The sequence below is a fragment of the Macaca mulatta genome, chromosome X, assembly GCF_049350105.2.
Source record: "Macaca mulatta isolate MMU2019108-1 chromosome X, T2T-MMU8v2.0, whole genome shotgun sequence".
NCBI lineage: Eukaryota > Metazoa > Chordata > Mammalia > Primates > Cercopithecidae > Macaca > Macaca mulatta.
The window spans coordinates 38243438-38269829 of NC_133426.1; the positions used below are offsets into that span (position 1 = coordinate 38243438).

Consider the following 26392-nt stretch of genomic DNA (forward strand, 5'->3'; position numbering starts at 1 on the left):
TTTATCTCATAACGAATTTACATTGGGGATAGAGATTAAGTCGGCTTAAGTCTCCTTTTGGGACTTGGCCGAATTTGACAAAAAATAAAATCAGAAACATCCATTTTTAAGTGATTACGGTGTTCTCAAGGATGTAATATGCACAACCAAAACGTCCTTCCTCTATCTCCCAGTCAGCTGTTCAACTGGTAAGAGTTATCAGTGAAAGAAACTGGAGTTTAGAGGGCATGCAGTCTGATTCGAACAAGGCAGGATGGAGACAAAAGAGGAAATGAATAACAGGACCCTATGAGAATACAACCTGTTTGCCTTTGGCTTTTGAGACACTTTCACCATGTTCCAATACTTTAGGAACAACTCAACTCCTAAGAGCACCAGGATTGCTGTATGATTGTCCATCTCATCAACATCCATGTTTGCTCATCAACATCCATGTTTGATCTGACCCAGCACACTACTTGTTTTTTATTTTTTAGTATTTGTTCACCCAACCACACTAACTCTGCACCAGCTTTTCCTGGCGTCATGAGGGGCTTTGTTTATTGTCTTTTTTTGTTTCATTTTGCTTTGTTTTGTTTCAGCCTTCAGGGTGTTTTCATTAATTCCTAAACAAGTTTCAATCTTATACCAAAAAAAAAAAAAAAAAAAACAACACCAAACAACAACAGAAACTAAGGGTTGGAAAGGATTTATTCATAGCGACCATCGTTTTCATGGAGAGAGTGACCGTCACTCTCTCAAAATGGTCATTGAGCCCTGCATAAAAGTACCCAGTACTAAGGCACTCTTTACATACTCAGCTATTTTGTCTGATATCTATGTAGTCTGACTGTTCTCACCAAAAGTTTATACAATCTGAGAATTCTCTTCGAAATTGAGTTAGAATTGGTCTTGCTATGATTCTTCTCATTGTTCTTCCATTTTATTAGTATCTTTATAAACTCATTGGATGCTCATACATTTGAACGTTTCAATGTATTATAATTATTATTCTTATTAATTATCAAATTGTTCCATATTTGGTCAATGTCATCTTTGTTCAAGTTGGGTCATTTTGACCTAACTCCATCAGTCTTCGATAACTCCCTTGCTTTGCGGTGTGACAAGATGTTGCAGGCTCATCTTGTACATTTCTTTATCAAGACCAAGAATTAGCCATTGCTCTAAGAAGACTTGGGGTATTTTCAATTACTTTCAAAGTCATGCTTGGGAGAAATTTCCTTTCTTGAGTGGTATTTTGTCTGATTATTAAAATAATATTCCTTTTGGGCCGGGCGCGGTGGCTCAAGCCTGTAATCCCAGCACTTTGGGAGGCCGAGACGGGCGGATCACGAGGTCAGGAGATCGAGACCATCCTGGCTAACACAGTGAAACCCCGTCTCTACTAAAAATACAAAAACTTAGCCGGGCGAGGTGGCAGGCGCCTGTAGTCCCAGCTACTCGGGAGGCTGAGGCAGGAGAATGGCGTGAACCCGGGAGGCGGAGCTTGCAGTGAGCTGAGATCCGGCCACTGCACTCCAGCCTGGGTGACAGAGCGACACTCCGTCTCAAAAAAAAAAAAAAAAAAAAAAAAAAAAAATTCCTTTTGATAGAATATACTAAGGAAGATAAAAAAAAAAAAAAAAAAAACAGAGCCACTGATACCACCATCATCCAGAAATAATGGATGAATAATGGATTTTATCTCTCAAACCATCTTTCCATTTAAAGTTTCATGCCGTGCCTTTCCTTTTTCTAAACAGTAGGAAAAGAGATGATGAATGAAACTAGACATTTTAAATATTTAGACAAAATAGGTTGAATACATATTTTAACTTGTTAATTATTTTTGAAAAATTCTAATATTGGCCATTAAATTTCCAGGGCAAACTGGTATATGTGGGAAACTTTAAATTTGAGTAATTTGGATTTTGCAAAAGCTTTTTTGCTACCATTGTTGGCTAATGCCAAAGATCGTCTGCAGAGCTGTAAGAATGTACTGGAAGGCAAGCAGAACTGTATGTATTAATAGAAATGAAAAGACGCCAAAATGAAAAGCCATTACAGAACCAGAGAGTATTTTTTAAACTTATCTACTTTTCATTTGTAACACGTATAATAAAACTCTTACAACATTTAAAGCTGGGGTTTTAGATTGATGGAGAGCTCTATAAATCCCAGATTACTATTAATGTGCTTGTAGTCCAGCTCTAGTTATAGGGTTGTCATTGTTTCCAGTGAAAAAGGTTTGTTTTCATTTTTTAAAGATCTTTAGTAGCCTGGAAGAATTAAAATGGTGATTTCTAGTAATTTTAAGCATGAAGTAGATATCAATGTCATTCACAAAATAATATGAACTAATTGTCTAGTTAAGTGTCTTTAATATCTTTGTTCCCCCAACTGAGTCCAATGTGAAAGTAACCTAGAAGCTGCTCCGTCTCAAACCCCATATCATTGGATTCCACCTTACTTGCAGCTCCTGAGGCTGAAAGAGGACTAAAGTGGCATTTTCTGCCAGGCTTTGTCATGCTCCCTTTTGCCCACAGGTTCTTTAATGTCCAAGGGGCTTTTTGTGCCTACAGGGATATTCCACACCCTTTGTCCTTTGTTTACAGTCCAGTTTCATAACCTTATGAATTTGTCAAACATTTAGCATTTTTAAAACCTAAAATAATAAGCGTTCCTCAAAGCATGGCCACCAAGTCAACAGCATAAATAGCCTTTGGGAGCTTTTCAGAAATGCAAATTCTCGGGCCTCAACCCAGACCTCCTGAATCAGAAGCAGCTGGCTGTGTTTTACCAAGTCGTCCCGGTAATTCTGATGCCTGTTCAAGTTTTCGTTGCTTTAAATACTCACATACTACTTATACAACCAATAAATCAAATGTATATTAAGTGAACAAAACAAATCTCCTCAACCATTTACACATTGATTGCAAACTTAGTGAAATGCATTTAAACATTTAACTTAATCACAAGCCTAACATTTCAGATTTCCCTGCATTAAACATCTTACAAAGGAAAAAATACACGTAAAATACCATACCGATTACAGAGCCAATTATTTTTTTGACAACGTAACTGGGCACAAAGCTATTAATATCATAGATTTAATTTTGTTTTTTATTCTTAAATCTCCTTTTATTTTTACTTTTGTATGGTCCTGGAATTTAAACTTCTGTGCATTGCTGGGTTGTTGGGAATTCTACAAGAGACTCTTTATACTTTCTCAGAGTTTATGTCATTTTTCCAGACTGGAAAGAACAAACACATTGCCTCAGGAAGTCAGGGATACAGGTTAAGTGGATTACTGGCAAGTCACTTAATTTTGGTTGGTTAGTGGGAACTGATTGCTAAATTCAAGGTGACTTAAACTCAAGCTGCTGGCCACTAGACAATATCTTTTTATCACATAGTTTTTGCTTTTTGTCATGGAATCTACATTGGTTTCCCATTGCTGCTTTAACAAATTACCACACACTTAGTGGCTTAAAACAATACAAATATATTATCTTACAGGTCTGGAGGGCAGAAGTCTAACATGAGTATACAGGGCTGTGTTCCTTCTGGAGGCTCCAGAGGAGAATCCAATTCCTTGTCCATTCCAGCTTTCAAGGGCTGCCTATATCCTTGGGCTTGAGGCCCCCTTTCTCCGTCTTCAAACCCAGTGTCTTCATAGCTTCTCCTCTCATTTGTAACCTCCTGCCTCTCTCTTATTCTCTAGTGTTATATTGGGCCCACCCAGGGTAATCTCCCCATCTCAAGATCATTAACTTATGAATATGAATCTGCAAAATTCCTTTTGTCAAGTAAAGCAATATATTCATTGATTCTGTGGTTTAGGACATCAACATCTTTGGGGACCATTATTTTGTCTACCACCTGACACTTTTTGTCAATATATTTCCCATTTTTACTGTGCATACACATATACACAATGCATTTTTAATTAGGCTTTACAATATATAATTTTATTGCCTGGTTTACAACTAAATATATTGTGAACATTTTCTTTTCTTTTATAACAGTTAAAATAATTGCATAGCTTGGAGAAAATATAGTTTACTAAGCAATCTTGTTGGGGAAATTTAGGTATAATTTTTTTTCCAAGGAGATTTCATTCTTTTTATAATGCTGTTAGCAAAAAGGAGAGTCTGTCTTGTATAACTTTCTGTAGATGATGGAAACTTGCCCTTCAATTTAGTCTTTTAACTTGCTTCTCTACATCCGCCTAATCATCAATCAAGTAATTCATTTTCTCTTTTCCTGTCCATCTCTCCCATTTGCTTCCTCCTTTTTACCGCATCTCGCTGGCACACATGCAGACAGATTTCTATTATCCCAGCGCTTTCTGATCCTTCCCTCCATCACCTCCCTTTAAAGAGGCTTTCTTTCATTTTAAAGAGACCATTTTAATTGATTTTGATCAACTCTGCTCAAAACTTTATCCTCAGGTTCACATTAGGATTAGCCTTTAATAATCTGAAGATATAATTCAATTGTTTAAAAGACCATCTTAATAAGACCTTGGTAGAGTTACATGTGTCAAGAAACATAGGACTTGGGCACAATGTACATACGGCTGACTTTCTTTTGAAAAAGGAAAGTAGTTTCTGAGGGGACGGCAGGGCAGAGGTAAGAAGTAATTGGTATGTTAAGGAAGTGAGGAAGTGTTAGGGACCATTATGGAAATGTTTTTTTTTTTTTTTTTTTTTTTTTTTTTGAGACGGAGTCTCACTCTGTCACCCAGGCTAGAGTGCAATGGCGTGGTCTTGGCTCACTGCAACCTCTGCCTCCCTGGCTCAAGCGATTCTCCTGCCTCCGCCTCCTAAGTAACTGAGACTACAGTCGCATGCCACTACAACCAGCCAATTTTTGTATTTTTAGTAGAGACGGGGGTTTCACTATGTTGGCCAGGCTGGTCTCGAACTCCTGACCTTGTGATCTGCCTGCCTCGGCCTCCCAAAATTGTATTCATTATTTTAAGGCAACTAACAAATGATCTTCTTTCAGTTAGGACATTGGAGAAGCAGACTTTACTGGTCATGAAATTGCATGAGATCTAAAATTGTTATTTCTGGAAATAGGTAAGTGTCAGTTAATAGTAACTTTGTATGGAACGGCACATGCCAGCTAGCATAAAAGTGGTACATGTAGATGGTAGTATTCCAGAGTCCTGAGAGCCATGAGGTGCTCATCCATCACAAGACCATCACAACCAGGTAGAAATGCCTCAGGAAAGCCGTGGGGTTGGCCATGCCAGTATTTACACATAAATACTTCTTGGGCAGCCAGGTGTCATGGTGCACAGACTCACAGCTCTCTCTGCACACAACAAGGTCACAGTTCCATCCATAGGAGGAAGGGCAGACACGAAAGCACCCCAGCGTGTAGGTTCCCCCATTTAGACAGCAGGTTCTGTTTTGTTCCTTACTGTCCTTTATCCCCATGGATGGCACAAACTGTGAGACAAGGACGAATTGCAGGCTCCTCCTGGGGCTGAGTGCTGTCCCCTTGAAAGCCAAGTCCCCCTGACATAGACATGCAAGATATGGTGGCCCAACCTGGCCAACTAATTCCAGTTCAAATGCTTTTGAAATGGCCACGATCAAAATTACACTCTGTCATTGTCCCCTGGAGTGCAACGCAACCTCTGCCTCCCAGGTTCAAGTGATTCTCCTGCCTCAACCTTCCGAGTAGCTGGGATTATAGGCATGTGCCACCATGCCTGGCTAATTTGTGTGTGTGTGTGTGTGTGTGTGTATTTTTAGCAGAAATGGGGTTTCACTATGTTAGCCAGGCTGGTCTCGAACTCCTGGCCTCAGTTGATCCGCCTGCCTCGGCCTCCCAAAGTGCTGGGATTACAGGTGTGAGCCACTGCGCCCCGCCATGGATTCTGATTTTTAAAGAAATTTAGAAGATTTAAGTTTTATTTGTCTGTTTTTAATCTCTGGCATCACATGACCCATTGCAATATTTAATAATATATTAACCTGGCCTGGTTTCAATATTTAAAAACATTGACCTTTCTTATTGGCATTGTGTTGTAATTAATTAGTTAAAAAATCATCAAAAGATTTCACTTCCAGAGAAACAGAAAAGTGAATCTTAAAATTTAGACTTCTTAGCCAAGTGCGGTGACTCACGCCTGTAATCCCAACACTTTGAGAGGCTGAGGTGGGCGATCACCTGAGGTCAGGAGTTTGAGACCAGCCAGGCCAACATGGTGAAATCCCGTCTCTACTAATAATACAAAAAGTAGTCAGGCGTGGTGTCGCATGCCTGTAATCCAAGCTACTCGATAGATTGAGGCCGGAGAATTGCTTGAACCTGGGAGGCAGAGGTTGCAGTGAGCTGAGAGAGCGCCACTGCACTCCAGCCTGGGTGACAGAGCGAGACTCCGTCTGGGAAAAAAAAAAAAAATTGACTTATTTTTATGGACATTTAACTAAGTTGGTATTTTGGAGCAAATGGTTATTATTGTTTTCCTCATTGGAAATTGCATATGTGACTGGTGCTAGCTAACCTCTGGACTCCTTTTCCAGTTCACTTATATATATAACACCACAAATGCCGCTGAGGCCTATTTTTTCATGGTACGGTTTCTACTATTTCTTGCAATAATTTGGCTTACAAATTATGTTAGTTATTTGTGGCTTATGCAGATAAAAACAATACATATCTATACTATATGAACAGAAATATACTTAACAAAACCCCACAAATATCTATCTATAGTTATAGCTATGTATAAACACTTTCCTACTTAAGTAAATAAATTTAAATGTACATAATATTCACTCTTCTTTGATATTACTATCATAATTTTGTACATTTTATTTACATTAACTTTTTTCTTATGTGCATCACGTCCCCTTAGAAGCATAATTTATTTCATTTCATGATCTTTGTTACTACAAATGATCACAACTTGAAAAATGGGAGCTCCTTTAAGTTGACTGTTTTTCCTTTCGGCAGTGTCCCTGCCATTTAGAAAACAAATCACTCTTGTTTCCTGGCAACAACAAAATGTTACAGACCTATTCTGATTTTATTCTGCCCAATAACATGAAATTGACTATCCTCTAGTGGTTTCTGGTTCTTTTTTTAAATAGAACAATATTAGAGACAAAAATCTGGTCACTAGGGATGTTTACAAGTGTCAAGTGGGGAAAGAGTACAGCTATTACTGCTGCTTTGGGACTTCTCTTGGTAGTGACTGCGCTTAAAGAAAATACTTCTTGGCCGGGCGCGGTGGCTCAAGCCTGTAATCCCAGCACTTTGGGAGGCCAAGACGGGCGGATCACGAGGTCAGGAGATCGAGACCATCCTGGCTAACCCAGTGAAACCCCATCTCTACTAAAAAATACAAAAAACTAACCGGGCGAGGTGGCGGGCGCCTGTAGTCCCAGCTACTCGGGAGGCTGAGGCAGGAGAATGGCGTAAACCCGGGAGGCAGAGCTTGCAGTGAGCTGAGATCCGGCCACTACACTCCAGTTTGGGCGACAGAGCGAGACTCCGTCTCAAAAAAAAAAAAAAAGAAAATACTTCTTTTATAAGTGTGTAAAATATTGTTCTTTCCAGTATAGCTTATCATATCGTTATCCCTTATTTTTCTTATTGTATGAGATTTCAGCAATTACTAAGAGTTTCTTCCTCTACATTGATGCACTGTGTCACCCAGCAGCACGGTAGCCCACTTTCCTCCTACCTCCTCTCTGAATCTCTGTTTTCTGGGACAATGGTTCTCAGCCTAGTTTTCATATTGGAGCAGCTTGGGGAGCTTTAAAAATGTTGATATGGGTCCCACTATCATAGCTTCTGATTTAACCTTCCAAAAAGCAGAATATGGTGTCAGGATTTTGTAAAAGCTCCATAGGTGATACTAAGGTGCAGCCAAAGTAAAGAACCTCTGTTCTAGAAAAGTGTTGCAACCTGAATAAAACCAACCAGGCACAGTCCCATGAAATTACACCACAGAGGTTCCAGGGATATCAGCTTGACATTATAAACAGAGAAATTAAATGAATGCTTATCTTTTGACTGCTTTGCTTCAGGAGCTTTGGGGATGGGGACTTGTTAAAGAGGAAAACACATCTGCCTTTTTTTCAATCTTCTTGAAAGACTCATGTGTACAGGTCGTTGACTTCTCCAATTGCTCCACTAGCATTTCTGTCTTTCAGCCTCATCTTCCTCACTCTTTCCTAACCTTGCTCTAATTACTTCAAGATTTTAAAAGGCCTTGATTTCTTCATCTCTGAGGTTAAGATAATGTCTGCATGTGACACACACTAAATCTAGTAAAATTCAACAACGTATTGTAAAGTTCGAAAAAACCATAACAAGTTGGCAGTCAAGGGTCCTAGCTGCCTAAAAGGATTTGAGAAGCTATAACAGAAGTCAAATGTGCTTCTCTGGCTATGAGATTCCAGAAGGTCAACTGCAATGTTAATCCACATTTTTCTTATCCTTTTTTTTATCCTGTCTGTACACACTTTAGGGAGTGCTACATGTTTAAAGAAGTCTGAAGTATGACCTCTAGGATTAAACACTCCTCTGCCCCCACGCTCTGCTTCTCTCTCTCTCTTTCTTGGGGTTTTAGGCATCATAAAATTAATGAATTCATCTGATATAGGGAATTGATAGTTGATTATAATTATAGACCTTATTGACATATCTACCTCCACTTAAGTTACTTTTCCATGATGGAAGCCTGCATTCTTATCGTATGAAAAACAGAATGTCTGTTTTAGTAAGAGGACAAAGGCCTAGGACCTACTCTATTTCTGTGTAATCTATTAGTATTAGTTCTTCACTTAGTTCCCATACACACCCAAGTCTGGGAACCATTGTCTTAGGGCATCGAATAAGGAAGGGTAGTTGCTTCTCTAATGAGAAGGGCCTTAACAGAAGATGGTGAATTATTCTTTGCTCAGAGGAGTTTAGCTGCCTTTTTCCCTCAATTCCCTCCCTGCTAAGGATATTATAGATAGAGTCTTCTGTTTTTGTGGGCTGCCATCTCAGAAGCTTTGTCTACTCTTGATGTATTGCCTGGTTAGGATTTTAAGAAAATAATAGATGATGCTTTCAAAAATATGGCGGTCTCAATTCCCTCTTTCTTAGGAGTCTCAAACTTTAATATGCAAATGAATCCCCTGGAAACCTTGTTAAAATGCAGATTCTGCTCCAGTAAATCTGGGTGGGACCTGAAATTCTGAAGATCTAATATGCTCTCAGATGATGCTGATGTTGCTACTCTGAGGAGCAAGGTGCTAGCTTTGGTTCTCAGCTTTGGCAGCATGTTAGAATATAGTAGGAATATTTTAAAAAATAATGATCCCTAGGTCCCACTCCTAGAGATTTTGATTTTTCTGACTTAATTGATAGAGAATATGGCCTGGGCATCAAGAGTTTAAAAAACTCTCCAAGTGGCCAGGTGCAGTGGCTCACGCCTGTAATCCCAGCACTTTGCAAGGCCGAGGCGGGCGGATCACCTGAGGTCAGGAGTTTGAGACCAGCTTGGCCAACATGACGAAACACCATCTCTACTAAAAATACAAAAATTAGCTGGGTGTGGTGGAGAGCCTGTAATCCTAGCTACTTGGGAGGCTAAGGTAGGAGAATCGATTGAACCTGGGAGGAGGGGATTGCAGTGAGTTGAGATCACACCACTGCACTCCAGCCTGGGAGACAGAGTGAGACTCCATCTCAAAAACAAACCAACACTCTCCGAGTGACTTTCATGTGCAGCAAAATTTGAAAACCCCTTGTCTTAGTCCACCATCAAAAGTTAACCAATATCACATGTTTTTTGTTTTGTTTTTTGGTTTTTATTTTTTGTAAAATGGATCTTTTATTCACTCCTCATGCTATAAAATACAGTGTGCTTAGATAGTTCAAAGCAGTGGTTTACAAATCTCTATCCTCACTGACCCTGGTGTGGAGAAACTTCCATCAGAAGTGGTGAAATAAGAAAAATAAGGATAAGAATTATATAGTGAATTTCATAAAACTCAAATAATTCATTTCAAGATTATTCTTTGAAATTGTCTTTCACACCTTTTTGATGTTAAAAATATCCTTTGTAAATTAAATTAAGGTAGTAACATAGTATACCTGTTTATTTGCTTTTCTCATGCTCTTAATTTGGTAAATAAAGAGTTGCAAATCTTATGTTGATCTCCACATATTTTTGGAAATTTTGCTGGTTCATGAAATTTGAAAATCTGGGAGCCATGGGCATGATAAATCCATTAAAAATTAGAAAAAATCTGATCTGTAAGTCTAGAAAAATATTGTTATAGAAATATAGTTTTTAATCTTTGATCCTGTAATCCCTGGGGCCAAGCAGTCCTTGAATTTTGTAGGCACCAGAGTTTATTGCTTTCTGTGTCAGTTCAGGTCCACTAAGAAGCAGACTCCAAGAAGCAATTAGACTTGCAAGAGATTTATTGAGGGAAACACCAAGAAACAAAATGAGAGAGGAAGCAGGAATGGGCCAAGAGGGCCTTCAGACAGGGAGGCAGGTCTGACCCCTGTGGGAAGGAAGGATGGGTGGGTAGGGAGAGCCTCATCCAGTAGTGCAGCTCTGAGAAAGTCTCAGCCAGGCTGATGGGGAGCCCCAGAGCACAGACTGCCCCTGTCAGGAAGGAATGGCCCAGCACTATTCTCCCCACCGTGTTCTGTCATCAGTTTGGAACAGCCTAGGGAGGGTGGCCTTAGCAGGAATGCTGCAGGGCATCCGAAGGTGTAGCAGCTAGAGTGTCAGCCAATGGCTCTCTTCAAGCAAGTTCTCTTCTGTAGGGCGATTTGTGTGTGCATTTCCATGGCTGCCACACTGGGACTTGCAATTCCACAGTGAAAATGTATCTTTTTTCTGTTGGATGATGTAAAAGAAAATTAGCCATATGGCAGGTCATTAATGTTTCTCTGTATATCTTGCTTTTGGTCTTGTCCCTTTTAACCAATGGCCATTTATCAATTATAATTCATCATTATGTCTGCTGGGCCCACAATTATCTCCATAAAAAATGTAAAATCGCTGGTCACTGGATAAGTTGTGGAAGGTAGAACATCTGGCTTATGTAATGAATACGTGTTTAGTATTACCTTTTAAACCTGTAATGTTGGTAGTTTTTTTCACGTAGTAAAAATTCTATTTGTTAGTATTTCTTGTTATTATTTCTTATCTTATATTAAATAAGGCATTATTAAGCATAATTAACTTAGGTTATCTTTTTCTTGGTTTGCCACAGTGTATTGTCTAGCATGACAGATGCAGTATTGGCTCGAGTGTATAAACAATCAGATTTGGACACCCTGGCTAAAGAAGCATCCATCCCAATTATCAATGGGCTGTCAGATTTGTACCATCCTATCCAGATCCTGGCTGATTACCTCACGCTCCAGGTTGGTTTATTTATTTGTCTTACAAAAGAGAAAAATCAACAAATAATTCCTGACTTGCTCTAAGTGAAACCGTTTACTTAAATCATGGCATTGGGGTTTTATTTTCAAATACCAGCTTGACAAAGAATTATAGCTTATGTGTGCATTTTCTGGGGAAAACAGGGCATTGTTAAAAACAGACTCTAAGATCCTTCTGCACTCAACCCTATTCCCAAACTCTTTTAGCCCGTATCTCATCTTCTGTTCTGTCAATCCCTTTGATTTCGGTGCCATATTTAACACAATGAATGAATAGAGAACACTGGAGCATACAACATGGACAAGCCGTATGTGATTCTATAGACATCAGAGTCTGTGGCTTGGGAGTGAAGACTGGTGGAGTGTGCTTTGAATATTCAAAACGGCCAGTTACTAAGTCACTCTGGGAGAGGGGGCCACTCTCTATCATTTTAATAAACTGGTTGTTTAAAAGTAGGTTTAAGAATATGCAGAATTTATAGAATTGGAGCTCAAATTTAGCCATTCTAGTCCTCCCAAATTAGGAACTTGAATAACTTTGAAAGATTTCCCTTGTTTGGTTTGCCACAGCCAATCTACATGGTATTGCCTCTGGAAATCCTAACAGCCATGGTTTCTATGTCTATGGATGACTGAGGAGACAAGATAAACTGGATAGTTCCATCTTCTTCCACATTTGAATAAACTACACACATTTAAATGTGAGGTTAAGCTCAAAATAAAACACTTTGGACATGAGGATGAGATCCATGCAGAGAAGATGATATAATTATGTCAGATACCAAAGTGACTGTCTGGGCCTGTGGCTTTACATATACACCAGATAATTTAATGCTTCCCCCTGGGGCTTTATCATTCATTACTAGATTATAAATTCATTCAGGGAAAATGAGCTGTCCTGTTCATCATAATGTCCCCTGCAGGACCTCGTGCAATGCCTTCATATAGGAGATACTTAACGTAGGAGCTGAATGAATAAATAGCAGCTTGTTAAGAGCATGGAATAGAAATCAGATGGATCTGGAATTAAATTCTAGCTTAGCTAACTAATAGTTCTGTGATCTCCAAATTGCTTAGCCTTTCTCTTTTTTAATCTTTTTAAATATATAAAATATATGAAACCTACAGACACTTCAAGAAAATAAAACAAACGTTCACGTGTTCACACAGTTTTGTCAATTTTTAACGTGATGGAGTAGTTACTTTATAATTCTTTGCTGTTTTTCAATAAAACATTACAGATAGAGTTGAAGCCCACCACGTGACTCTGCCTGATCTCATTTTCTTCCCTTCCACAAATATATTATTATCCCGATATTAGTATCTTTACACATATCTATAGCCATAAACAACCAACAGTATTATTATTATTTGAGACAGAGTCTCACTCTGTCACCCAGACTGGAGTACAGCGGGATGATCTTGGCTCACTGCAACCTCCGCCTCCCAGGTTCAAGTGATTCTCGTGCCTCAGCCTCCGTAGTAGCTGGGATTACAAGTGTGTGCCACGTCTGGCTAATTTTTGTATTTTTAGTAGACATGGGGTTTCACCACATTGACCAGGCTGGTCTTGAACTTCTGACCTCTGGTGATCCACCCACCTCGGTCTCCCAAAGTGCTGGGATTACAGGCATGAGCCGCCGCACCTGGCCAACTAACAGTATTATTGAGCATCTTTGTCAACTTCATATAATAGGAACATGCTCTGAGCCACCATGCTACACTGTTCCAGGTATTCTGTATTTCCCCTTTCTCATACCAAAGAATTTCAGCTCCATAAAAGCAGTGATTTGTGTCTCTTTTGTTTATTGTTATATCTCCAGGGCCAAGGACAGTGTCTCAGTGTCTGGACATTAAAGGTGCTCATTTGTATCCAATGAATGAATATAACTAAGATTCAGATTTGAAATGTATGAAACTCTTAGTCTCTGTACAAGTTCATATGATGCCTTGGTTTAAGATATTAAGACATTTTACCATGTTTTTGTGATTGTACATTCATCTTATTGAATTGCTCTGTGTAATGCAAAAAAATTGGGAATTCATTCCTTCTAATAAGGCACTAATATTGAGATTAAGACTATTTTAACCTTAATAATTGCTACGCACAAGCGAATTTACTCCTGGATTTCATCTCCTTCATCCCTTGCCTTTTAGGAACACTATAGCTCTCTGAAAGGTCTTACCCTCAGCTGGATCGGGGATGGGAACAATATCCTGCACTCCATCATGATGAGCGCAGCGAAATTCGGGATGCACCTTCAGGCAGCTACTCCAAAGGTAGGGAAACTTTTTGCCTTGAAACTAACCCCTCTCTTAAATCATCCTCAGATGCAATTACCCAGTGACAAAAAAGCTTTCTTCTATTTAAGTATAGCACAGGTGAGGCCACAAAATTTAGGTTACGTTACTAGCCCTACTATTAAATAGCTATCTGGCCTCTTGAGAGTCCAATTTCCGATCTCTACAATAAGAGATAGTCTTGGCTGATGCCTTTTATTCTATGAGTCAGTGTTGAAAGCATGTCTGAATTATCCCTTTGAATACCCTGCTGTAGGCCATTATGATGACTGGCATCGTGCATTACCACCACGAAGGCTGAAGAAAGCAATAAAATTCAGGCAGCATAGAATTCTCAACCCATGGGAATGATACTGTCATTTTTCTAATACTGTAATTTGGTAGAAAAATGTAAATTCAATGTGAGGATCACAGTGATGGCATCTACATCAGCTTAGTATTTCAAAACTCAACTCTGGGGGCCTTTTGGCTTATAAAATTTGAGCCCCACGTGGCTATGAAAATGACCCTTGCATACCTCCTACCTTGCTGCTATCTCTCACAGCATGTGTGGAATACATGACTTCTTTCATAGGCCCAATGTAACCCTTTTGATACACAAGAAACTGGTAATAATTGTTGCCTCTGAGGAGGGGAACTGGGAGGCTTGAGGATAGAGGTAGGAGGGAGACTTTATTTTCACCATACAGTCATGTATGGCTTCATAACAGGGATACGTTCTGAGAAATGGGTCCTTCGGTGACTTTGTCGTTGTGGGAACATCATACAGTGTACTTACACAAACGTAGATGGTAGATATTTTTATTTATCTATATTCTTTCACATGGTGAAATAAATGTTCCAGCACCATTACTAAATATCAGCCTTAGGCCAGGTTCCCCACAAGCACACCACTGTGGGGATTTGTGTACAGATGATTCATTAAGGAAGTACTCCCAAGGGAGATCCCTAAGGGATTAGAGGGAGCAGGACAGGGAAAGGGAAGAATCTAAGCAAGGATGCCATTTACAGTGACCAACCATCCCGATTTGCCCAAGATCAAGAGATTTCTGGGGACATGGGGTTTGGGGTGCTAAAATTGAGAGTCCGGGCAAACCAAGGTGATTTGGTCAGCCTAGTCCCATGTCATGCACAGTCCCACAGAAAGCAGCTTCAGTCTGATCTCACAGGTGAGCTCTGGAGTGTAAGTTATGCCCTAAAGTTATCCCAGCATTGGTCAAGGGCAGCAGAAGAGGTGGAGTGGTAAATCCCCTGGCACTTTTGATGGGAAAAGCAGCCTGGTAGCCAGAGAGCTGTCCCCTGAAGACGAACTACAAGCACTAGGTGTTAAAAACACTGAAACTGGGGGAGGGAGCAGAAGCCATGAAAAGGGATCTCCTGGGTGCCTCTGAGTTAGAGCACCAGCATCATCTGCTGCATCCGGCCAAAACAGAACTAGACACCAACAAATGCTTTCACCAGGTGTTTTTATCTTGCTGTCTTGGATTTTTAGGGCTGCCGTAACAAATTACTACAAACTGCACGGCTTAAAACGATAAAAATTTACTCTTTCACAGTTTTGGAGACTAGAAGTTTGATTAAGGTGTTGACAGGCCACACTCCCTGGGAAGCCTCTCAGGGAGGATCATTTTTTGCCTCTTCCTGCTTCTAGTAGCCCCAGGCGTTCCTTGGCTTATGGGTGCATCTCTCTAATCTCTGCTTCCATCACTTTACCTCTGCGTCTGTGTCTCTCTGTACAAATCCCCCCTCTTCTTATAGGGACACCAGCCATATTAAATTTAGGCCCACTTTTTATCAAGTATGACCTCATCTTCACTAATTACATCTGGAAAGACTATTTCCACATAAGGTCACATTCTGAGGTTCTGGGTGGGCGTGAATTTTGAAGAACACTATTCAACCAAGTACACTTGCCATAGAAAAAATTTCCACTGCATGCAGTGGAAGTCATCCTATTATAGTAAATTTGCGGGACTCAGAGAGATGATCCTTACAACAGATAATTCTCCTCTTTTATTCAGCGTGAACTGAAATAAGGGTCAGATCCGATATGTGCTTAAGGTGGCTTTTATTCACTTTATGGGAAGGGTGAGTACACTCTCCATACAAAGCTAGTTTGAAGAAAGGCTCTGTATTAATGCAAACTCTTATTGCATTTGGTTCCCACAGATGAAACATACATTAACAATAATTGTTCGCTGGTATAAAGATCTTTTGGAAGGCTTCATTCTGTTGAAGAAATATATGGTTTAAACATTTTATTGTATGACAAAGATGTTTTATTAACATCAAAGGAAAAAATTCTAATATTACAGAGTAATTGCAGTATTGTTCTTATGCAGAAACTCATTTAAATGATAAAGGGTACTAAAACCTGGTTAAACCTTGGTGGGAGTAAGAGTTTTGCAAAGTCTCCTGGAAAGTCTGATAGTGCAAAAGTCGTTCCATCAATTTGTAAGTCTTCAGTTGTTAGCAGACCTATTTCCTTTAAAGATAAAGCTAGGAGATTTATTGTAAATTTTAGAAACACTGAAACATTTCCAAGGCCATGATTAATCTATTTTCCCGTTCTTTAACCAAGAATAACTTACATGTTCAAGAAAAAATAATTTTGTCCATGATTGTAAAATTGCTCCATAAACTATCAATAGTAATGATTTTAACATTGTTCTAAGTGAATACTTAGACTGAACTGGGTGTGTTAATCACCTTCTTTGTCTGGTTTTAAAATTTATGTAAAGGCTAGTGAGTGATTTAGTATTGAAAGCTGAGATGTGAGTGAAGAATTCCTCTCTGTATTCTAAGTCATGCCACAGTGCATGCAAGGTTGGGTGATTTTCTAATTTCCAAACCTCTCTGTTGGTTCTCTAAGTACTTATTGATTCCTTTTCTAAGAATTATTATACTTAGGGAGTATAAAACCTACTCTCCAAAGGGAAGGCTAAATTTTCAGGGTAGGAGGCACTTGGGGTAATATCCAAGTCTCTTCATTTATGTTTACCAGTATGGCTGTTCACAACATTAGTTGCTAAATTAGCTAGCCTTTATTAATTACTTTCCCCAAATCTCTATAAACAAGGCCCCAGAATTAATCGCTACATGAGGGTAGAAAAGCTGCTAAAATGTCAGCAGGCATCTTCATCAACCTCTGAGTAGTTTCTTCTTTCAAGAATGCTTTAACAGAAGAAGAAACTATGGTAGACAATCATGTGCAAATAAACACAATTTCACAAATAAACCTAGACATGCCTGTCACTGGTTGGGTTTCTTGGGAAGCAGACTCAGAGTTTAGCGTGCAGGACAGGCAGGATGCTTATTAGCATTTGCCCTTGAAATCAACAACTGTGGAAAGGAAGAGAAGGAAGCAGGAGTAAGAAGCGGGAGAAGCTGAGTTGCGATGCAGGCCCAACAACAGCCTTGGCTGATCTTATGGAAAGTTCTGGATCTGAGATGTCCGTTTAGCTGTCTGAAGTTGGGCATAGGGGGTCAGGTTTTCTTACCCTCCTGTCAATCAGCCATTGAATGTGGGTTGCCCCGAAAGGGTGTGTGACCTTGGGTGAGGCTGCTCTCTGCAGCTGAGGCAGTGCCCAAAGGGGGCTGACAGCTGAAAGCCATCTTCTGGCAGCACTCCCAGCAGCTGGGGGAATAAGTCCTTTATTCATGATTATTCATGGAGGGGGATCTGGGGAGCAGACCACAGCATTCACCACAATGCCTCAGTGAAAAGTGATAAAAGTCAACTCGTAATCAATGCTAAGAACTTGGGAAAATGAGAAGGATAGAGGAAGGTGAGGATAATGACAGTGTTTGAACTGACGAGACTTCCATATGGAGGCTCTTGGAGGTGAGGCTGGGCTAGAGTTTTGAGGAGCTGACACATTGTGATGAAGACACCCAGGAGGGGACGAGAGAGGAGGTGTTCAAGGGTGAAAGGCTGTGATGGCAGAAAAGGGCAAGATGTGTACAGGGATGACAATAAGATTGGCTTTCCTGCAGCAAGATGTTGAGAAGAATTAAAAGAGACAGAAGCAGGGGGTGGAGGTGGGGAGCCTTGATGCTCTTAATCAGTTTTGACTGAAGAAACAAGTAGTAAACATCAGAGGCTTCAGAGAAAACAGTTATTGCTGCTGTGTACAGAATAGGTTGGAGAGTGAGGGTCGAGACAGGGAGGCTGCCTGTGGGAACCTGGGATAGCTTGGGGAGCTTTAGCTGTTCCCATGACGTCCCCTCACCCAGAGTAGGAGCTAGGCTGAGCAAGCGAGTCACCTAGGGTGCAAAATTTGTGCATGCATGGCCCTGAGAATGCGTGTTTCTTTAAATTTTTTTTATAGCGCCTCCTTAAATGTTTTGCCCTAGGCACTTCGCTTGCCTCTCCGGTGTCTGACTCTGCCCTCACCAAACAATCCCGAACAAATGTATAATCTTAGCAAAAACAATGTATTTGTTCTGTTAATGCCTTTCAAAACAAGCACCCTGCACTCAAAACGCTTGCTGGGGAATGCCAATGAGACGTGTGTAATGGGGGAGGGGGTATTGAGCTGGGATGGTCAGGGAAGGTTTTTCTGAGGAGGGGACATTTCAACTGAGACCTGAAAAAGTTACCCACATGGAGTGGGTGGAAGAAAGAATTTCAGACAAAAAAGGATAGCATGTGCAAAGATAGGCAAACATGCATTCATTTGTACACTTCTGAATATAATCCTCTTAAGCCATTATGGAAACCGGAAGAGGTGTGTCCAAGAGTTAGAAAGCACCATGCCTTATGTTTGCCTTTATGATTAAAGAGTTTGGAGATAGTGAAAGATGCGGCCATTTGTTGTCTTTTTAAATTCCAAAAGGCACTACTGAGTTTGGAATTCTAGGTGTAAAAATCATATTTTACTGAACATGGTGGGACCACATCTTGAAAAAGGGAAGGAGAGGAGATATTGAAAAGAAAATAATATATATGGAAGAAAACATGTATAATAAAATTACCTAAATAACAGTTAAATTCTTCCTCCTGTAGGGTTATGAGCCGGATCCTAGTGTAACCAAGTTGGCAGAGCAGTATGCCAAAGAGGTACGCTCTTTACCTGTAAAGCTATGATTGCCTTTTACTGTCCCATGAAGTTATCTAACCAGCGTGCTTATGTATGCTAGAATGGTACCAAGCTGTTGCTGACGAATGATCCATTGGAAGCAGCGCATGGAGGCAATGTATTAATTACAGACACTTGGATAAGCATGGGACAAGAAGAGGAGAAGAAAAAGCGGCTCCAGGCTTTCCAAGGTTACCAGGTTACAATGAAGGTACAAATTGATGCCTCTCTGAAGGTTCATTAATTCCATTCATAAAGGCCAGAACCATCTAATCACTCATTCACTTTACGGGGAGCAGACTGTCCTTTCATTCCCTATAAAAATACTCACTGACTCTATCCCCTAGGGACTTCTCTCCTTCCAAAGATTAGCTGTGTCCTTTGGAAAGGCATTTTTGTGCTGGATGAAGCAATTTGAAACCCGGTCAGAAGAGAGGAGCAGGCTTTTCCCTTTCACAAGAATCGAGGCCTTGCAGTGTTTTACTCTTTGTGTGTTTAAAGAAATTAGGTTACTTCTGATGCATGCAGTTTCTTGTGATTTCTCCCCTAAGAAAAGCCCCTTAACTATGCTCCTCAGGCTAGTCCTTACCTCCATTTTCCAAGGACCTCTAAATCCAGTTTGGTTTTGCTAACTCCCTCCAGGGCATTCCAGGGGACTCATCTGTTTGGCGGTCTTCCAGTAAGATCTGGAGCAGTGCTTCTCAGTCTGGAGCAGGTATTAGCATCCCCAGAGGAGTTGTTAATACACAGCCGGCTGGGTCCCACCCCCAGGGTTTCTGATTCAGTAGGTCAGGGTGAGACCTGAGAATCTGCATTTCTACCAAGTTCCCAGGTGATGCAATGCTGCTGCCTCCAGGGCCACACTTTGAGAAGCAATGTTCTGGAGAAATACCCTAAAAGCCAAGTGCACAGAGGTTTTGTCAGCAAAGCAACAAATCTACTTTGGTGGAGAAAGGGATTAAGCAAGTACAATTAATATTATATTGATAAAGTAATACATAAATACAAGTTCTTTATTGTTACATATAAAATAGAACAGAAGTTTGAAAAATAAAAAGTAAAAATGTCTTTCTCCCATCTCTTTAACAGAGACTATTCCTAGAGGTAGCCACTATTTAACAATTTGATGTGTCTCTTTGCAGACCTTTTCTGTGCATTCACATATATATGCCTCAATACACACATAACTATTGATTTTTCATAAATTTTAGACATTATTTATTATTATTATTACTTTTTCCACTTAACAAATCTTAGATTTTCTTGCTCATTCATTTTTCTTAGTTGCTGCGTAGAATTCCAAAGGATAAGTGGAACCATAATTAACTTAAAATGTTTCCTATTGATAAATTAGGCTATTTCTGAGAATGCCGATTACAAAAATGCTGCAATGAACTTGCTTATACATATTTCTTTGTGCAAATATTACTGGAGAATAAGAGCCTGAGAAGAAGAATTTTGGGGTGAAGTGGTATATACTTTTTAAAATATGAGAGTGCTGCTAAATTGCTCACCCAAAGAAGATTAAAAATGTATGCTCCTGAAGCTGCATATTATAGTTATTTTCCCATACGCTCTCCATGTTTAGTTTTCATTTACATTTTTAATTTTTCTAAATCTGGAGGAAAAATGGCATCTCATGTTTTTTAAAATTAGCAATTCCTTGGTTAGTAATGAAGTTAAGCATCTTTTTATGTTTATTGGGCATTGCCCTTTTTTCTATAAATTGCTATTACATTTTTTGCCCATTTTCTATTTTTTCACCTTTTCTATTATTGATTATAGGAGCTCTTTATATATTATGGCTAATCCCTTATACATGTGGAATATATTTTCATGGAGATATTTTAAATTACATAAATCACCTCATACTTACACTTACTTGGCCAATCTTATATGTGTTTCTGGTGCTGGAACTGTAGGCTTGAAGAACAGTCATTTTATTGATGTATGGCATGTATAAATGTTATTTTTTTCCATGTAATTTTGCTGGTATTTTAGAAACTCTAAGTGTTCTGAACCTAGAGCTTGGGTGGGAGGTAAAACAAAATTTTAGTATAAAGGCAGTAATTTTGAGGTAAGAAAGTATGAAGGAATGTAGTTTTGAATCTGTATGTGAACAATAGAAATATATAGGGAAATGTAACTTTCAGGAATTAACTGTTGGAGAAAATTAAAACTGCTAGTACATTTGCATTAAGAATGAAAAATCGAATGCATAGTGCTTATAATCCTGTTTAATTCACCCCTACCTCAGTACTTTGATCCAAATTGTTTTAACTAGTGATGAAGTATGCTTCAAGTGCTAAAAATAATAATTTGGAGATAAGCTCCAAATATAATATTATCACACCAAAGCAACTTTTTAAATATAGTGGACTATAATTGGTGACTTTTACTATCAGCCACATATTACATTAGTAGAGTTATTTACTGAAATGTCCACTGTTCCACTAGACAGAATACCAGAAAACTGAGTTACTGGTGTAACTTGAAGTGATGCTCTGTTAAATTAAAACAAAAAAAAAGACTTGCTGGGCACGGTGGCTCATGCCTGTAACCCCAGCACTTTGAGAGGCCAAGGCAGGCGGATCATTTGAGGTCAGGAGTCCGAAACCAGCCTGGCCAATGTGGTGAAACCCTGTCTCTACTAAAAATACAAAAATTAACTGGGCATGGTGGCGCATGCCTGTAGTCCCAGCTACTCAGGAAGCTGAGGCAGGAGAATTGCTTGAGCTCTGGAGGCGGAGGTTGCAGTGAGCCGAGATCGCACCACTGCACTCCAGTCTGAGCGACAGAGCGAGAATCTGTCTCAAAAAAAAAAAATAATAATAATAAATGAAAGTACCACGTATATTTCTCCTGAGTATCTTGAGATAAAACCACCGCTCTGCTCCTTGTCTCTCCCTTTGCATTGATCTCTGACTGCAGGCCATGTGTGTTTTTAAATACCGAAGAAAACAAATATGACTGCCACATATAATAGTCAAAATATGGTCTTATCCCCATCTCTTTAGACTGCTAAAGTTGCTGCCTCTGACTGGACATTTTTACACTGCTTGCCCAGAAAGCCAGAAGAAGTGGACGATGAAGTCTTTTATTCTCCACGATCACTAGTGTTCCCAGAGGCAGAAAACAGAAAGTGGACAATCATGGTAAGCAAGAAACAAGGAATGGAGGATAAGTTCTTTGTGTGGTTCCAACTTGGTCATTCATGCCTTTGGGGAAAGAATAAGCAAGTGAGATTATCCAACTACATTACTTGCTCATGTAACATCTATTTTTTTTCCAGAAACTTTATAATACATCATTAGTGCTTATTAGCATTTATAGTGTATTTGCATGGAGTGAGATTAATCTCCTTTCAAATAAATCCATTTTAACCAAAATTCTTACCACCCTTGATCCGCCTGAGCACCAGCCACCATTGTTTGCCAACCATTGTAAGTTGTATAATTCTTATTTTAGAATCTCTTTGTTCATGTTTAGAGAAGGCCCTAATTCAGTTCCTGTATAAACTGGGCATTCAAAACATCTTACTTTTTCCCTTCTCTTTTTCGTCATTCCGTGCCTTACTTTATGACTGGGCTAGATACTTGTTTTGGTTCTTTGAGTTTGGCCATAGGGATACATGTGTTTTTAGGTATAGAACATTTCCAAATTTCATGGCAAAACTTATCTTAAAAATTAATGGTTCCTTTCAGATAAAGCCACTCGTTTCATCTCCATCACTGTCATTCTAGGAAATATTAACCATATGTCTACTTTACAATATCCCAAATGTCACCTGCTCTGGAAAATAGTACTGACATGTCTAACTTAGCGCCACCATTTTTTAGCTTTTAGTGACTTAACTGGTCTCAATTACTGTATCAGCCAGGATCTTACTTGCAAACGGGAGTCCACTCTAGGTAGATACATGGAGAATAATGTATTAAGAGACATTAAGCTGCTCCCAGAATCTTTTGGGAAAGGAAGTGCAGTGAATAATTCTTGGACACCACATAGCCAGGGACAACACAGGCAGAAAAACTGCCCAATGACACTGTGGTTCTTCTGTAGCCAGAACACCACTGACACAGCCTGGTGCCTAAGGCCCTTGAAACTAGATGTCAGATACTCCATTACAGCCACCACAGCTGAAATAGATTTCTCTACCTGCATATATAGCAGAAGATCCAATCTCTCTGAAGACGGCTTCTACTGCATGTTGTTCACTTCTGCATCCAAGTCTGGAGTAGACGCAGCTGAGTGGGATGCCTGTACTCTAGCTGCAAGGGAGTTTGGGAAATGTAGTTTTTAGCTTTCAGCCTCTGGAGTAGAGAAAAGCAAGTTGGAAAGGAAGAGCTGCTAATTATTTATCTAATCTATAAATTGGAATAGGGTTATTGTGAACATTAAAGTAATATTTGTAAAGCTTTTAGCATAGTACATAACACATAACACATGGTAAATATTGTTATCATAATTATTACCCTCATTATCATCATCTTCACTATTGATCTGATACAGACCCAATAAAATAAGCAGGGGTTCAAGCTCAACTATGGTTGCTTGGCAGCCAACCATGACTCCCTTTTCAATAGAAGCTTGTATATTAGGCCTAAATTTGTCATATCTAATAACAGGGATGATTTTTTCACCGCATCTTTCCAGCTTGCCACCTCAGGACACTAACTTTGGCCAAAATGTCAACTGCCTTGTTATCTAGGCCAGTACTTCTGAAGCCTTAATGTGCATTTAAATTACCTAGGGGGTCTTGTTAAGGTGCAGATTTGAATTCTGCAGGTCTAAGATGGGGCTTGAGATTTGGCACATCTATTTTTTTTTTTTTTTTTTGAGATGGAGTCTCGCTCTGTTGCTGGAGTGCAATGGCGCGATCTCGGCTCACTGCAACCTCTGCCTCCCAGGTTCAAGCAATTCTCCTACCTCAGCCTCATGAGTAGCTGGGATTACAGGCAGGCGACACCATGCACGGCTAATTTTTGTATTTTTAGTAGAGATGGGATTTTCATCATGTTGCCCAGGCTGGTCTCGAACTCCTGACCTCAAATGATCCCCCCACCTCAGCCTTGAAAAGTGCTGGGATTACAGGTGTGAACCACCGTGCCAGCCCAGCACTTCTAATAAGGACCCAGTTAATGCAGGTGCCACCGTCCTGCAGACCACATTTTGAGTAACAGATCTAGATGACAAAGAAGAAAATGTGAGCTCCCCAACCACATACCTCAGGAAGAGACACAGTGAAACATTTTCCTTGAGCTCTGTTTTGCATCAGAAGACAATTGAAGTTACAAAGATAAATCAAGTAAATCCATCAAAGTAGATCCTTTGTAGAAATTCAGTAGGGAAAACAAAAAGGAAACTTTCTAAAACATCAATTATGGAGACGCTCTGAACTTCTGATTTTTTAAAAGAGCGTATTAAACAACATCTTTAAAACCAATTTACTTGAAAAATTAAATACGGAATGTATTCACATGGTTGAAATATTTACGGTGAAATCTCACATCCACCCATTTTTCCATCCATCTAGATCTTACCGCCATCTCCCCATTCCCCATACCCCTGAGTTATCCACTATTATTAAAGGAAAATATTTTAAAGAAACCAAGAGACAGAATCGTGTTAAAATGAAAGTAGAGAGTCTAAAGTAGAAAGAATGCTCATCTGGAAGTGATGAGACTTGACTTCTGTAACTGGCCTTAATACTAGTCGGCTGTGCCATCTTAGATAAGTATAAACTCTCTAGGTCCCAGTGTCGTCTCCTGTAAAATAAGCAGATTGAGCCATAGAGATGGCAAATGAGTTTTAATTCTTAGATCCCTAATCTCATCACCAGGCTACAGAAATTCTGTTGAGAAGGATTTTGAGCCTGCCTATGATGTGAGACAGAAAGAGTGGCATAACACAGACACTAGAAAGGAGGTGGTGAGGGCATGTGTTGTGCTCTTTTTTTTTTTTAATTTTTTTAAAATTTATTTATTTATTTATTTTTTATTATTATACTTTAAGTTCTAGGGTACATGTGCACGACGTGCAGGTTTGTTACATGTGTATACTTGTGCCATGTTGGCGTGCTGCACCCATCAACTCGTCAGCACCCATCAACTCGTCATTTACATCAGGTATAACTCCCAATGCAACCCCTCCCCCTCCCCCCTCCCCATGATAGGCCCCGGTGTGTGATGTTCCCCTTCCCAAGTCCAAGTGATCTCATTGTTCAGTTCCCACCTATGAGTGAGAACATGCGGTGTTTGGTTTTCTGTTCTTGCGATAGTTTGCTGAGAATGATGGTTTCCAGCTGCATCCGTGCTCTTTATGTCTCTGAGCTACATGATTTGGAGGTCCCTTTGAATTCAGTTCATTTCAGGAGCCATACAATGAGCATCTACTTTGTGCCAGGTCCTCTGCCAGGCATTGGAGATTGAAAAAAAGAGAATAGTATGCAGTCACCACATAGCCTGTACAGTTCATAGAAGCATAAACATTTTCAAGTGGGATGAGACCTTGGAGATTATCCATGTTAAATTCCTCTTTTATAGGCAAATAAATTGTTATTATTTTATATTTATTTATTTTTTGAGACGGAGTCTCGCTCTGTCACCCAGGCTGGAGTACAATGGCACAATCTTGGCTCACTGCAACCTCCGCCTCCCGGGTTCAAGTGATTTTCCTGCCTCAGCCTCCCCAGTAGCTGGGATTACAGGTGCCCACCACTGTGCCTGGCTAATTTTTGTATTTTTTTTTTTTTTTGCTACTTTTATTTTATTTTATTTTATTTATTTTATTTTTTTAAATTTATTTATTATTATTATACTTTAAGTTGTAGGGTACATGTGCATAACGTGCAGGTTTGTTACATATGTATACTTGTGCCATGTTGGTATGCTGCACCCATCAACTCGTCATTTACATCAGGTATAACTCCCAATGCCATCCCTCCCCCCTCCCCCCTCCCCCCTCCCTGCTCCCCATGATAGGCCCTGGTGTGTGATGTTCCCCTTCCTGAGTCCAAGTGATCTCATTGTTCGGTTCCCACCTATGAGTGAGAACATGCGGTGTTTGGTTTTCTGCTCCTGTGATAGTTTGCTAAGAATGATGGTTTCCAGCTGCATCCATGTCCCCACAAAGGACACAAACTCATCCTTTTTGATGGCTGCATAGTATTCCATGGTGTATATGTGCCACATTTTCTTAATCCAATCTGTCACTGATGGACATTTGGGTTGATTCCAAGTCTTTGCTATTGTGAATAGTGCTGCAATAAACATACGTGTGCATGTCTTTATAGCAGCATAATTTATAATCCTTTGGGTATATACCCAGTAATGGGATGGCTGGGTCATATGGTACATCTAGTTCTAGATCCTTGAGGAATTGCCATACTGTTTTCCATAATGGTTGAACTAGTTTACAATCCCACCAACAGTGTAAAAGTGTTCCTATTTCTCCACATCCTCTCCAGCACCTGTTGTTTCCTGACTTTTTAATGAACACCATTCTAACTGGTGTGAGATGGTATCTCATTGTGGTTTTGATTTGCATTTCTCTGATGGCCAGTGATGATGAGCATTTTTTCATGTGTCTGTTGGCTGTATGAA

At 39.7% G+C, this 26392-nt stretch overlaps 1 protein-coding gene across 1 annotated transcript in view; it reads left to right on the plus strand.

Annotated features, from left to right (window-relative positions):
* OTC (ornithine transcarbamylase) overlaps nt 1–26392 on the plus strand; it is a 77952-nt gene that overhangs the window by 38468 nt on the left and 13092 nt on the right. The window contains exons 5-9 of the mRNA XM_028841925.2: nt 11235–11388; nt 13564–13686; nt 18716–18769; nt 18850–18999; nt 21806–21943. Coding sequence (XP_028697758.1) covers nt 11235–11388; nt 13564–13686; nt 18716–18769; nt 18850–18999; nt 21806–21943 — 619 coding nt within the window. The remainder of the gene's footprint in view (nt 1–11234; nt 11389–13563; nt 13687–18715; nt 18770–18849; nt 19000–21805; nt 21944–26392) is intronic.